Here is a 14,462-nt window from a genome sequence, read left to right as displayed (position 1 = left end):
GAGAAGAAGTTTTGCTTATGTAAGTGCCGTTCATTTATATGAATTTTGTGAAGTTGTTTCTACTTGATTTTGCTTTGTTTTTGTCTATCTCATTTATCTCTCAAGATGTAGACTAATCTATTTATTAAGTTCAACATTTTTTATTTATCTTCATCTTTCAATATGTCTATCAAACACTACTTCTTACATTTTTCTTTGTTTTATTGGAGTTTAAGCAAGTTTTTTGTGGCAGATTCAAAATATGTTGCCGAAGATTTTGGTGATTTCTATGGCTCTTATGGCGCAAGGTTTGTGGTTTTATCAGTTTTCTACTTCAAAGATTTTTGATGTTTTTGTACTTTGGCTTTTTGGTCCTCCATATAGTTTTTCAATTCGTAACCAATTAAAGTGGAAGTTTATTTGTGCGTGGTAAGTGTCGAAAATGTCAATCGTCTATTTCTGTAACTTAGTGTTGTCTCATCACTCGCTGTATGTCTCTCTCTCTCACGCACAGTCCATCTCATGGTTTGAAGAATCATTTATTTTAGCTTAGCCTGCTGCAAATTTTGTTTACCCTGAGTTTTGCTCCGTTTTGTTTTAGTTTTTTATGAATAATTAAAGCAACTCAATCTATTTTAGTTTACCCTACTGCAAATTTTGTTGACGGTGTTAGTAAGATGTCATTTGATTCATGTTGATTGATGAATAGTTAGGGCTTTGATTTACTTTTAACTTTTAATTTGTTTCAATCTTCTTCTTCTTCTGCTTAGGGCAATATTTAGAGCGCTAGAGTAGGTAAAGTTGTATGTGTATTTTGCATTGAATTACCGAAACTCTCTGTAAATATAGATGGTGATAATGGGTTCATGAGAGATAAAACTACAATCAAGGTAATTTTGAGTTTTAGGGGTTCCTCTCACCACCCCCAGATATCACTTTTCTTCTGCCGCTCTCAATTCGTCTCACCCTCTCACACATACTCACACAAAAACGAATATAGGATTTCCAAATGGATTTCATAACAAATCGATTTTGTGTTATCTATGACTTGAAACAAAAATAGCTTTTTGGTAGGAATTTATGTTAGGCTTTCTTATCTTTTCCCATATTAGGGTTTGACAATGGTTATTTGTCTTCTTATTTAGATTTGTTATTTTTGTTTGATCATGTCAGTTATATAAAGTCAGATTTCTGCGGATATTGACGGATGATAAAGTAAGTTCCTGAGTTTGTTAAAGTTGTCCTTGGTATGGACTCTATTTGTTTCAAATGGGTTGAGAGTCTATGTATTTTTTTCTGATAACTTCGTTATTTCTTGCCTTACAGATAACACGATGCCAACTATCCTGCCAAACATAACTCAGACATTGTTTCTTATAGTCTTTGCTGAAATTCTTAGCCGAACCACTTAGGCTTTCGATATGGTATATATTATGAATGTTTATTGATTTATTTAGGGTTTCAATCTTAAACCCCCAAGTTTTATATGGATCCCACTCTGCTGGAATTTTAAAGCTTCTAATTAGGTTTCCAAATTTGGAATCTTGAAACCTAGGGGTTTTCATGCTTCTATGAAGTTCAACTTTTAGTTCTTCGTTGTGCTTCTACTGGACAGGTTCGTAATTCTTCTCACACGCCACTTATCAAATTTGATATAATTTCATGCATTTAGGTTTATTTGGAGTTCATATATTCTTCAATTGATGAGGAAGAATTTGAAATTTATGACTAAGCTTCTTAACTTTGTTTAAGACCTTAGGTGTTGTAAATGCTCAAGGAATACTTCCTTGATCGAAACCCTAAATTTACAAATTGGCTATCATCTTCCCCTCTTGCTGTTTTCTTCAAATTCGGTTGCAAGGTTCATCTACCCTTCTCTTTACCTAGACTATTTGTTTACTTTCCTTTTAGTTTTGTTTGATAAGTTAACTTAAAGGAACAACATGTATAGTCCGCACTACTATTAGCTCAATTTTACACCGAAAATAAGGTAGAGACGGACGAAATGGATTGTCATTTAGGTTTTCCTTGATAATCTATCGGTTTTGTTAGATTAAACTCTTTACTATTTCTTTTGATTAGTCTTCATTTGTTTCATGTTCATGTTTATATTTGTGAGCTACTAATACATCTTAGTGTTATTAGTGCCAAAACAAGTGGCTTCAGTAGTAGGAGATAGTAGAAGATAACCCATCTTCAAATTATCTTTCAATCACTAAAGTTTTTTCTCTAAATGGTTAATTCACTTTTTGTTACAGGCAAATAAAGCTCCAATGTACCTGTGAGTAACATTTTCGAGAATACTCCATACTATTGCAGATGTGAAACTGATTGTAAGTATACTTGGTGTCAAATTGTTTAGTGTGAGTTCATCGTTCATTACAACTCTAAGCTTACTAAATCTTGCATTTATGATAAATTACTGATTTTTGCGTTTGTGATTGGGTTCTTTTACTCATCTTCGAGCAATTACCAAATGAATTTATTAAAGAAACAACCTCCTGCGGAAGTACTCACTGGGTTCAGTGTTTATCTTAGCGAAGTTCAACAATTAAATATCTTCACAAAGTTATCTACAAAGGTGAAGATTGTACAACTCTGGTGGTAAAAAGAATAACGAAAGGTTTGTCAAGGGAACCTCTTCCAGAAGATCGCCTAATTGTGGTTGTAAAAGTGACAAATGAGATTCAGAGAGTTTTTTCTTCTAATTTGGAATGTTATATGTTTGAACTATTTTTTTTTTGCAGGGATTATATGTTTGAACTTAATAGTTTAAAACTATTTTCAAATTGTAGCTTTTATTTTGAATTTCAATTAGAGATTATTTTGTGCTACTAAGTTTTTGTGGATTTGCAAAACCGAATTACGTTATGCTAAATTGAGTTTTTCTGATGTGTTGATTTTATGTTCTAGGCTAAAATTGATTGCTATTGATTGTTGTGTTGAGTGTGACTATTAGGGTATTCTATCTTATTCGGGGATTTAAATAGAACAACATACTTTTTTTTTTGCGTATATTTGTTGCCAATTCATAACGATAAGGATGAGCATAACGAAGTCGTGTTGTCAATTGATTTCTTTTCGCTAGAAAAGCAGGACAGGGCATGATTAGTGTTCCATTTAAAGTTTCAAAATCTGAAGGAGAAAAAAATCAAGGAGTGGAACAAAGAAGCTTCAAAACTCCAGTACAACCTCAATCTGAGAGACAAAAATACAAGTTCTCGCGTATCATTCGAAAATACTGTCCGTGCCCTAGGGGCACGGGTTACACCCTCGTCTCTATATAAGAGAAGTCTAGTCTGTCTTTGTTAACCAGATCAGAGAATATTATCAACCAAGTTTATTATTAATCAAGTTTATTGTTTATCGTTATTTTATCAGTTTTATTTCGTTAGTTTAGTTTATTAACAATGGTGGATTCCATTACTTTTACGCTTCCGCAACAATCTACATCAGCTGGTATTCAGAGCTTTAAGAATCTGGGAACAGATAATTTTTTTTTAAATACTTCTCATCTTGAATGTTGGAATAATCTTCCGCGTTTAGGTTGGGATCCTTTAAGAGATGCACAACAACTCTATGTTGATCGAAAAGATCAAAACAAAATTAATGTCGATTCCAAAATTCCTATGTTTGATTATCAATATCATATAGATTTTTGGATTCAACAGATGGAAGATTGGTTTATAAACCAAGAAGTCCATGACTAAGATAAGGTTTTTGTCATCGAACAACACTTGTCTAAAAGAGTCTATGAAAAATTCAACGAGATGCAATGGAGACTCATTGATCAAGGAAAAAAATTCGTCGACGATTGGACTACATTGAAAAGCATCTTTAGGTATGTTTTTCTTCCTTTAGATGAACACTTATCTTTTATAGAATCTCAAATCCAATCGAACAAATTATTATCCGAAATTCCTTCGACTACCATGGTCAATATTATTGAAGGAGAGGTTTTTGATAAAAAAAAATCCTAGTTTTTCAATAATGGAGGAAGAAAATTTCGATGAGACAGATCAAGAAGAAGAAATTCAACTGACTATCACAAGCTCGAATAAGTTGTTTGATCCATATATGATTCCGGGAGACGAATTAGTTGTGTCGAATCATAAAATACTTTATCCTCCATTGATTTCTTCATGGCTTTCAACTTCAAAGAATCATACAAACCAATCTTCATGGCCATCCATTGTTTTTCCAAGAACAAGACAGGTTGTATATGTGACCTCTTTCGTTAAACTAAAAGACGACGGGCGATGTCGCAATTTACTAGACGTATCTACGTTGGTATTGCTTTTGCGAGTATCTTGGCAATATATGTTTCACATTATAATTGGTGATATTGTCAATATTTTTCTTCTTCGGATTTTCGGCAATTTTCGTGAAAAGTGGGAACTAAGGATTGCCTTCAAACTCGTCGCCGAAGTTACCTTCAACATCGCTGATATATATCCTCATTACTTGGACGATTCGCTTTATGACAACACCAACTTGGGGGCAAGTTGTTCCGCAGCGGGGGAGTATGATGGAGACCATCTTCCTATTGGGCCTCACGGCCATGGTGATAGTGAGCCTCACGGTTAAGAAGCTACATTAGCGTAGTTTCTATAATTAAGTATTTAGGGTTTCCATAATTATGAGTCTTAGCAATCAAGGAAAGTATTATTAGTAGTTATCTTATTTCCTTATTTGAGTTTATCTAGGAAAGTACAATCTCTATATAAGAGAAGTCTAGTCTGTCATTGTTAACCAGATCAGAGAATATTATCAACCAAGTTTATTATTAATCAAGTTTATTGTTTATCGTTATTTTATCAGTTTTATTTCGTTAGTTTAGTTTATTAACAATGGTGGATTCCATTACTTTTACGCTTCCGCAACAATCTACATCACATATGAAATAGGAACTCTTCAATTTAAGAAATTGTTTTCCTATTATTCAATGGGTTTAAAAAGTTCAACCGGGAAAATCCTATTGTTACAATTGCTTACATTTCAAATTTCGCATCCCCCGAAAATTGAACGAATTAGAATTCTCTTATGGAGGCAAGATTGGGGAAGTACTTATTCAATATGAATAATAGAGTTTCAACCTTAAAAGAAACTAGCTAACTTATCGCTTTATCAGAATCAACTAAAATATCCTCCTTTGACGATATTTTAAGAAGCATCGTTCCTCGTGGGGATAGAAACTCCACGAGGCGTCTTCCTAGGTCGGTTCCGGAATTCTCCGAAACCTTGTATACCAAACAGAGACAGCTTGTCGACAACGCACTCACCACCTGAAACATGCCAAAGACCCCTACAGGATTCATTCACGGGAAGTTTTAAAATCGCCTCCTTTACACATGAACCCCATTAAAATTGGCTTCAAGGGGTGCTGCAGAAGAAAAAAAACTGGGTGCGCCTTTAGAGCTTTTAATGGACCAGCTTTTGGATCGGTGACTCAGCCCATTAAGTTTCAAAACCCCTCTCTCAACGAGTCGGCGAGTTCTAGGGTTTAGAGTTCACGGTTCGACCGACCTATAAAAGCTCTCTCTTCTCATTTCTGAAAAATTTCTCTAATTCTGAATCCTCTCTCGAGGAAAAGTATCTTCAATCACTATGGTTTGTCACTGATTCATCGTTTACTTTGACCTAATTTATATCTTTTTTTTTTCTTCAAATTGATAATCTTCTTCTTCTTCTTCTTGTGTTGTTTTTGGTGGTGATTTCAGCCTCAGGGAGATTATATAGACCTTCATCAGAAGCGATATGGTTATCGCCATGATCACTTCGAGAGAAAACGAAAGAAGGAAGCTCGTGAAGTTCACAAGCGTTCTGCTTATGCCCAGAAGGTCAGCTTTTTCACCTTTTCAATCTGTACTAATCCAAGTTTTCTTACCGATTTAAGATATATGAGTTGAAATTTTGCTATTGGTTTTGTGAAAACAGGCTTTGGGTATTAAGGGTAAGATGTTTGCTAAGAAACGTTATGCTGAGAAGGCTCTAATGAAGAAAACGTATGTGCCCTAACTTACTAATTAATCATCATAGTTTGTTTTTTCACATCTTCTCTTAGTGATTACAACTTTTTAGGAGAATGGGTAATAGAGAAGTTTCACAAATATTTGAGCTTTTTTAAGTTCATAGGTAAACTATTTTGGACAATGTGTGGAAAAATGTATATCGGCAATGCAACAATTCGAGTTTTGATTGGAAGATTGAAAAAATATGCATTTGGGCTCGAAATGTAGAAGCTATATCCCTATTTTGGTAGACAAGGAAACCCCCGAAGGTGGCTGAACGGAAATATTGATGTGTTTCTTCAACCCAATCATATTTGTATACAGAAATGGAAAAATCCCCCTGATCCAAGTCACATGATTCAATGTTAAGCTATATCAATGCAATTTGTTGTCCTTTGCCTACTAGGTCACTTCTTAAGAAATGCTAACATTATGAAGTTCGGTAGTAAGAATTCATTGTATAATTTCACTTTAGATTCTTCCGTATATCAGTGTCAATCCAAGTGGCAGCGCGCGGGCATGGTAGGGTGGTCCGTTAGTACAGGGAGTCCTTGTTCTCGAGTGAGAGTTTCTTCAAGGCCTGAATTCGCCTTTTATTAGTTGTGGGCCTGTTCTGAAAGCGATAGTGTATTCCGGCAACATGGAAACGACCCTATCACGTATGGCAAGACACGATAAACGCCAATTTAGAGGCCTCTGAGAGGGTTTTTAAGATGCAGCTGAGTGGCAGCTTCAAAATTAAGCTATATCAATGCAATTTGTTGTCCTTTGCCTACTAGGCCACTTCTTAAGAAATGCTAACATTATGGAGTTCAGTAGTAAGAATTCATTGTATAATTTCACTTTAGATTCTTCCGTATATCAGTATACCTATGTGAGTTTATTGACAACTCAGACTTAAAGAGCATAATAAGTTGTGAATACTTGTTCTGTTGGTGTTAAGTGGAAAGGCCTGACTTAATTAATTCTTTCTCTACTTTGATCAATTGAAATGGCTTCTGTCTCAACTCAAAAAAATTTCCAAGTTCTAAGTTAGTTCTTACTAGTAGTAGTTAATGATTAGTATGACTCTATTAGCTCAGGAGCATGGTAACTATTGTCTCCCATGTCGTTAATATGTTGGAACTGGGTTGCTCCAGTTTTCTTGTTGTCATTTACATTTATTACAAAACTAGTACTTAGTTATTTCCGTTAATCAGTTCAGAATATAAAAATATTGCAGTTTGACGTTGAGTACATGGATACTCAGTTTGCTTGTCAATTGTTCCTGTTTCATTTTCACAGGTTGGCTATGCATGAAGAATCCTCAAATAGGCGCAAGGTAGATGAAAATGTCGACGAAGGATCAATTCCCGCTTATCTTATTGACCGTGAAAACACTCAACGTGCAAAGGTAGTTTAATCTGGGTATTGTTGCGTTCACATTTTTTGGTTTCTTGATAGCTGTGACATGATTATTGTTCTGTTGGTATATGGTGTACTTGATCTGTGTTTTCATGCAGGTTTTAAGCAATACTATCAAGCAAAAGAGAAAAGAGAAGGCTGGTAAATGGGAGGTTCCTTTGCCTAAGGTAAACTCATTAACATAATTTCTGCATGTACTACTTCTACTACTACCACTCCGGGTTCAGTTTTTTCTAATCGACAAGTAAAAGTCAGCAGTTCACTATAAGCTGCGTTACACATATTTACTCTACATTATACTGAAGAAGTTAAATTTCGTTTTTTTAGGTAAGACCTGTTGCAGAGGATGAAATGTTTCGGGTTATCCGAACGGGTAAAAGAAAAAGTAAGTGTCTCATACATTCTGAACAAGTATTGGTTTTGTTTATGATAAAGATGTTCACGAGTTTCTAAACTGGGTTCATTCTGAGTGTAGTTTTGGGGCTGCATTTAATTTTCTCCGATAATTATGTCTGAATATACATTTTACAATATTTTTTCTTGATTTGCAGCTAAACAATGGAAGCGAATGATAACCAAAGCCACTTTTGTTGGTCCCGGCTTTACAAGAAAGCCTCCCAAGTATGAGAGATTCATTCGTCCATCAGGGTTGCGATTCACCAAGGCCCATGTTACTCACCCGGAACTTAAATGCACCTTTAATCTCGAAATCATCGGAATAAAGAAAAATCCCAACGGTCCAATGTACACTTCTCTTGGTGTTATTACCAAGGGAACCATCATTGAGGTAATAAAATCACCTCAAAACATCTACTCCTTTATCGTTTATAATTTTGTAGGTATTGATCTTAAAAGTTCTCGTTTTCTTGACTTGCGAAATGCAGGTGAATGTGAGTGAACTTGGTTTGGTCACGCCAGCAGGGAAAGTTGTTTGGGGTAAGTAGCTTGCAGTTTGTCTGATTATGAGATTATACTTCTTAAATCTCCTTATTACTCATTCAATTATTTGTCGATGCAGGAAAATATGCTCAAGTTACAAATAACCCTGAGAATGATGGTTGCATAAATGCTGTTTTGCTTGTCTAATGAGTTCCAGAAATGTAATCCGAGTTAGCAACCCGGCTTATCGTCATGTATCAGTTTCTGTCTAATGAGTTCCAGAAATGTAAACAGAGTTAGAAACCCGGCTTAGCGGCATGTATCAATTTCTCGTGGTAACAGGGGTTTTGGCTGTGTGCAACCTACCAATCTGAACAAAGTTCGTTGAACTAGTAGAGTTTATTTGTTAACATAAATCTTTCTTAGACATGAATTTTTAGTGTTTGTTGTGCTTATAGGAGACAGTTGGAGCAAGTTTATGATTTGATAATGGTATGACAATTTACTGGTTTATGAGTTGTGAACTGATACCAAATGGGCTACTCACTAGCCTATCTTGGAGAATATGACATTTTGAACCAAGCACGTGGCTGGAATCAAATTTAATACTATCTGTACATGACTTTATATCGGTCTTATGTGACTTCTCACAACAGGGTAGTTTGGATGTGTGATATGCTTGTGTAGTTAGTTTGGATGTGTGCATTAGGCAGGTTATTCAAGTTGAGTCCCTGTTTTTGTCCATAATTTCTTACCGACTCCTGTTCTTTGTTCCATCCTGTAGGGGTGTGCAAAAATAGACCGAACCAATCAAACCAAACCAATCCAAACCGGTCCAGTCGGTTTTCAAACCAAACCAAACAACGAGTGGTTTGGTACGGTTGTAGATTTCCAAAAACCAACTGGTTTGGTTCGGTAAGTGGATGCACTTTTTAGGAACCATTAAAACCAAACCAAACCAAACCAAACCAATCACGTTCAATTAATATACATAATTATATATTTACATAATTTTTTCTAAAATACATCTATCATATCTCTATAATTTCGTACAAATACATATCTTTCATCAAGTTGCTATAAATAAGAATAACTACTACTCATACAAAACAACAACACTACTACAATATAATGTTACTAGCTAGTATTAGATTAAAACAATTCATGTATCATCAATGTTACTAGCTACTATATAATATTTCAGTGGGGGACCTGCACATGTCTTTCATGTTTCAAATGTTTTTTCGATGCATTATGTTAGTTTGATTATTTCTCCAGATTTTTCAGGAGTGTTGTCTTGATTTTATACGTCAATGTATGAAGAAAGTAACTCGATTCGCCGATTTTCATGGAGAACAAATTGCGTTTTATGGATGGTTTGGTATCCAGTAGTATCCAAACCGCTTATGATGGTTCGGTTAGTAACCGAACCAAACTTTGACCGGTTTGGTAACGGTTTGGAAAATCACTAACCAAACCATGAGTGGTTTGGTAACGGATGACACCAAAATACCGGATACCGAACCAACGAACACCCCTACCATCCTGATGACTTGACTAGAGAGAGAGCGAAGTGAAGAATACAAAGAGTAAAAGTTCACGTGTACCTAAAAACATGGCAACTTCCATTGTAAACTCTTTAACAAATCAAACCCATTGGCATTAATCCCCCCAAAAGACAACCCCTGCCCTTTTCATTTCGTCCTCCCCGATTTGGGGGGCTACATCAGCAACCAGGTGCCGCCCATTTGGCCAAGCACCATTTCTCTTGTGGTTAAATTTGTCGGAGTGGGTTAACACTAGTGTACAAGGCAACATTGTCTGTTTGTGATTGGCTTATTGCCAATATTTTAAAGTTGAACAATTGACTTGTTTTATCAAACAGGAAGCTTATGAGAGAGAAATTCGAAATTTAGGATTCTTCAAACCCTACTTTTTTCGGTTACAATGCCATTATTCAACTCAAGATGAACAAGCAACAAGTGGAGATGATACACATACTGTAATAATACTGCGGTCTTCCTTATGAAAGTATCCATGATTTACCGATCTATTATATTCAAGATTTAACTTTGATATCATTTTAAGTTCGTGTATGTCTAACTCAAAAAATTCTTAGAATCAGAACTGATTTTTGACCGTCAAACTCAGAAATGGAGCATTCCGTCGCGTTTGTCTCGTCGAACTCTTTAATTAGAGCAAAAAATCACTCAAATCCAATTCCGGGTGAATGAGATATTCACTTTTAAAGTTTGGACGGATTTTGGTTATGTTACAAACTAAATTGACCAAGACGAAAAATCAATTTAGGGTGCAAATGGCAATCGAGAAATATCCCGATGAGATGGATCGCGTGTGTCCGGGGCATGCGATTGAACAACCCGCGTTCGTCATTTGGGCGCTTGAGGCACCTTCTAGAAGGGCTAGATTAGTAATCAAATGGCAATCTAATAAAAATATTATTTATTTTGTGGAACTAAGAACTTTTTTTTGTTAGAGAGTGGAAGTAGAACTTTTCTTTTTGTTGAAAAAACACGAACTAGAACTTAGTTTACCAAAAGTTCCAATATCCAAAAGTATATGCTTGTGTAGTAAGAGCAAGTCCAACCCATAGGGCACCTAGGGTCCAACATGTACGATGCTCACCCCAGCGAAGCCCCAGTCGACTCCACCTTGTAGAGTTGACTGAAGGCCTTCCCCACACGACTGTCGGGGTTCCGACGGTCATGTCGGGAAGTCCTCTGGTCGTTGGATTAGCTCCAACGATCCAAATTGGGTTGGTTCCCTACATGCTTAACCATCACCAAACTTTTCTCTCTATAACTTATCTCATTCTCTCTCTTTTTCATTCTATCTCTCCCATAATTTTCTCATTCTCTCTTATTTTATCTATTTCTTCAGATAATAGATCTTCTGGATGTGCAACAAATGTCCGACCGAAAGATTTATGGAATTGATGTCTCTCAATTTCCCATATGTTGAATTAGGGGACAATTTACCGATGAACATCACCACATATTCATTCAACATTTGATGAAACTTTTGATGATTCTTATGACTAGACTACAATTAAAAAAGCTCCACGGATGCCGTATGCACAAGATGAAGATATTTTACTTGTTCATTGTTTTTTGAAATTTATTTATGATGCGGTGACCGGAAATAATAAAAAATATAGTTTATTTGAGAAAAATATCGGATGATTGTAATTTGTAATGTAAAGGCGGTCCTACAACGTACATTGGTGGGGATCACTTTTGTTTCTAAACGAGGAAATATGTCACCCTCTAAGTACCAATTTCTAAGTCACTCTATCATTTCCCTTATTAAAATCCGCAAAATTATAGCTTCTTCTTTTTCGAGAAAATTGGTTTTTCCAGCTGAAAATAAGTTGCAGCTTTTTCGAACCAAATGTGTAAAGATTTCAAGAAGCACTTAAAATAAGCTAAAAACTGGCTTTTAGTTTTAGAGGAACCAAACGAGACCTAAGGGTGGAGCGCCCCTAACAGAACTTGTTCAGTTTAATGGACCAGGTTTTGGAGAGGCGGTTCAGCCCATTCTAGGGTTTATATTTTATGGTTCTCACCCACCTATAAAACTACTTCTTCCCATTTCTGAAAAATTTCTCTTCATTCATAATTCTCTCTCGAGGAAAATTATCTTCACTCACAATGGTTTGTCACTGATTCATCGTTTACTTTTCGACGTAATCTTTTTCTTTGTTTCTTCAAATTGATAATGTTCTTCTTCTTCTTGTGTTGTTTTTGGTGGTGATTTCAGCCGCAGGGAGATTACATAGACCTTCATCAGAAGCGATATGGTTATCGCTATGATCACTTCGAGAGAAAACGAAAGAAGGGAGCTCGTGAAGTTCACAAGCGTTCTGCTTATGCCCAGAAGGTCAACTTTTTTCATCTTTTACTAATCCAAGTTTTCTTACGGTTCTAAGAATTATTAGTTGAAATTTTGGTATTGGTTTTGTGAAACAGGCTTTGGGTATTCAGGGTAAGATGTTTGCTAAGAAACGTTATGATGAGAAGGCCCTAATGAAGAAAACGTATGTGCCCTAACTTACTACTTAATCATCATAATTTGTTTTTTCACCTATGTGCCACGCATCCTGGTAAAGAGACGTAGCTTCAATCTAGCATATTTTAAGACAGTTATAGACTTACAATATTTTAATTCGTTAATGCTTTGGGTCACTTCTAAACTCCAATATGTAAGTTTTGATGCGATACACATATATTTTGCCTCAAGATGTACGCCTCGGTGCGCATCTTATGCGCCTTTTTAAACATTGAGATCACTAGCATGGTAACTATTGTCTCCACTGTTAATATGTTGGAACTGGAAAGCTCCACTTTTCTTATTTTCACGTCCATGACTCACTAGTCACTATTGTATATATGTTCTCCAGTACATGGTGCTGACACTGAGTTTGCCTGTCAATTGTTCCTGTTTCATTTTCACAGGTTGGCTATGCATGAAGAATCCTCAAATAGGCGCAAGACAGATGATGATGTTGAAAAAGGGGCAATTCCCCCTTATCTTATCGATCGTGAAAACACTCGACGTGCAAGGGTAGTTTAATCTAGATATTGTTGTGTTCACATTTTTTGGTTTCTTAATAGCTGTGACATGATTATTCTTCTGTTGGTATATGATGATGTACTTGATATGTGTTTTCATGCAGGTTTTAAGCAATACTATCAAGCAAAAGAGAAAAGAGAAGGCTGGTAAATGGGAGGTTCCTTTGCCTAAGGTAAACTCATTAACATAATTTCTGCATGTACTACTACTATTACTGCTACTACTCCGGGTTCAGTTTTTTCTAATCGACAAGTAAAAGTCAGCAGTTCACTATAAACTGCGCTACACATATTTACTCTACATTATACTGAAGAAGTTAAATTTCGTTTTTTTAGGTAAGACCTGTTGCAGAGGATGAAATGTTTCGGGTTATCCGAACGGGTAAAAGAAAAAGTAAGTGTCTCATACATTCTGATCAAGTACTGGTTTTGTTTAGATAAAGATGTTCACGAGTTTCTAAACCGGGTCCGTTCTGAGTCTAGTTTTGCGGCTGCATTCAGTTCTCTCCAATAATTATGTCTGAAGATACATTTTACGATATTTTTTTCTTGATTCGCAGCTAAACAATGGAAGCGGATGATAACCAAAGTCACTTTTGTTGGTCAGGGCTTTACAAGAAAGCCACCCAAGTATGAGAGATTTATTCGTCCATCAGGGTTGCGATTCACCAAGGCCCATGTTACTCACCCGGAACTTAAATGCACCTTTAATCTTGAAATCATCGGAATAAAGAAAAATCCAAATGGTGCTATGTACTCTTCCCTTGGTGTTATTACCAAGGGAACCATCATTGAGGTATTAACATCGCCTCAAAAACTCTACTCATTTATCGTTTATAATTTATTAGGTATTGATCTTAAAAGTTGTCGTTTTCTTTACTTGCGAAATGCAGGTGAATGTGAGTGAACTTGGTTTGGTCACGCCAGCAGGGAAAGTTGTTTGGGGTAAGTAGCTTGCAGTTTGTCTGATTATGAGATTATACTTCTTAAATCTCCTTAATACTCACTCAATTATTCGTCGATGCAGGAAAATATGCTCAAGTTACAAATAACCCTGAGAACGATGGTTGCATAAATGCCGTTTTGCTTGTCTAATGAGTTCAAGAAATGTAATCCTTAGTTAGGAATCCTGGCTTGTGTGGCATATATCCTTTTCTCGAGGTACCAAGGTTTTGGCTTTCTCTTCCACGTACCAAATCTATGCGAAGGTTGTTGAACTAGTAGAATTTATTTTGTTAACATAAACCTCTCTTATACATGAGTTTTTTAATGTTTATGATTTCATAATGATATGACAATTTTACAAGTTTATGAGTTCTATGCGTTCCCCGCCCATTTACATACGAGTAGTTGGAATCAAAAGCAATTCTCACATTTTGAATATGACCTTATATGCGTCTTATGTCACTTCTCACAAGAAGTAAATGCCTTTATGTGCGTCGTGTTATGTCATATTAGTATTGAAAAACAATCAGACAAACTCAAATGGGAGCATTGAATTCAAAACCAAATTAGTACCCGTTGAAGCAGCTTTCACCCAAACAGTCCCAATTAGTAGGGTTTGGTACTTTGGTGGGAGGGTTTCACCATCAGAGCA

At 35.9% G+C, this 14,462-nt stretch overlaps 2 protein-coding genes across 2 annotated transcripts; both read left to right on the top strand.

The window, feature by feature from the left end:
• Positions 1 to 5,402: 5,402 nt before the first annotated feature.
• LOC147546040 (uncharacterized) lies at positions 5,403 to 8,786 on the top strand. Its single transcript, XM_086635006.1, has 9 exons — positions 5,403 to 5,589; positions 5,700 to 5,819; positions 5,917 to 5,984; positions 7,275 to 7,383; positions 7,493 to 7,561; positions 7,722 to 7,779; positions 7,946 to 8,181; positions 8,279 to 8,330; positions 8,413 to 8,786. Exons 1-9 carry the CDS (start codon positions 5,587 to 5,589, stop codon positions 8,478 to 8,480), a joined length of 783 nt encoding a protein of 260 aa, XP_086491132.1. The 5' UTR covers positions 5,403 to 5,586; the 3' UTR covers positions 8,481 to 8,786.
• A 3,083-nt stretch (positions 8,787 to 11,869) lies between these two features.
• LOC147546039 (uncharacterized) lies at positions 11,870 to 14,171 on the top strand. The gene is made up of 9 exons (XM_086634824.1): positions 11,870 to 11,947; positions 12,054 to 12,173; positions 12,263 to 12,330; positions 12,749 to 12,857; positions 12,970 to 13,038; positions 13,202 to 13,259; positions 13,426 to 13,661; positions 13,759 to 13,810; positions 13,893 to 14,171. Exons 1-9 carry the CDS (start codon positions 11,945 to 11,947, stop codon positions 13,958 to 13,960), a joined length of 783 nt encoding a protein of 260 aa, XP_086490950.1. The 5' UTR covers positions 11,870 to 11,944; the 3' UTR covers positions 13,961 to 14,171.
• Positions 14,172 to 14,462: the final 291 nt, after the last annotated feature.

The sequence above is a fragment of the Eschscholzia californica genome, unplaced genomic scaffold (genome assembly GCF_041429995.1).
Source record: "Eschscholzia californica isolate CP2 unplaced genomic scaffold, dmEscCali1.0.p SCAF_4, whole genome shotgun sequence".
Classification (NCBI taxonomy): Eukaryota; Viridiplantae; Streptophyta; class Magnoliopsida; order Ranunculales; family Papaveraceae; genus Eschscholzia; species Eschscholzia californica.
The sequence above is the reverse complement of the archived record's forward strand: the minus strand, read 5'-3'. Positions and strand labels throughout refer to the sequence as shown.

Bases quoted from the DNA above. Each gene is read 5' to 3' on its own strand.
- LOC147546040 (XM_086635006.1), top strand. The intron at 7,562-7,721 runs GTAAACTCATTA...TCGTTTTTTTAG, and splicing joins GGGAGGTTCCTTTGCCTAAG to GTAAGACCTGTTGCAGAGGA. The intron at 8,182-8,278 runs GTAATAAAATCA...TGCGAAATGCAG, and splicing joins CCAAGGGAACCATCATTGAG to GTGAATGTGAGTGAACTTGG.
- LOC147546039 (XM_086634824.1), top strand. The intron at 12,174-12,262 runs GTCAACTTTTTT...TTTGTGAAACAG, and splicing joins GTTCTGCTTATGCCCAGAAG to GCTTTGGGTATTCAGGGTAA. The intron at 13,811-13,892 runs GTAAGTAGCTTG...TCGTCGATGCAG, and splicing joins AGCAGGGAAAGTTGTTTGGG to GAAAATATGCTCAAGTTACA.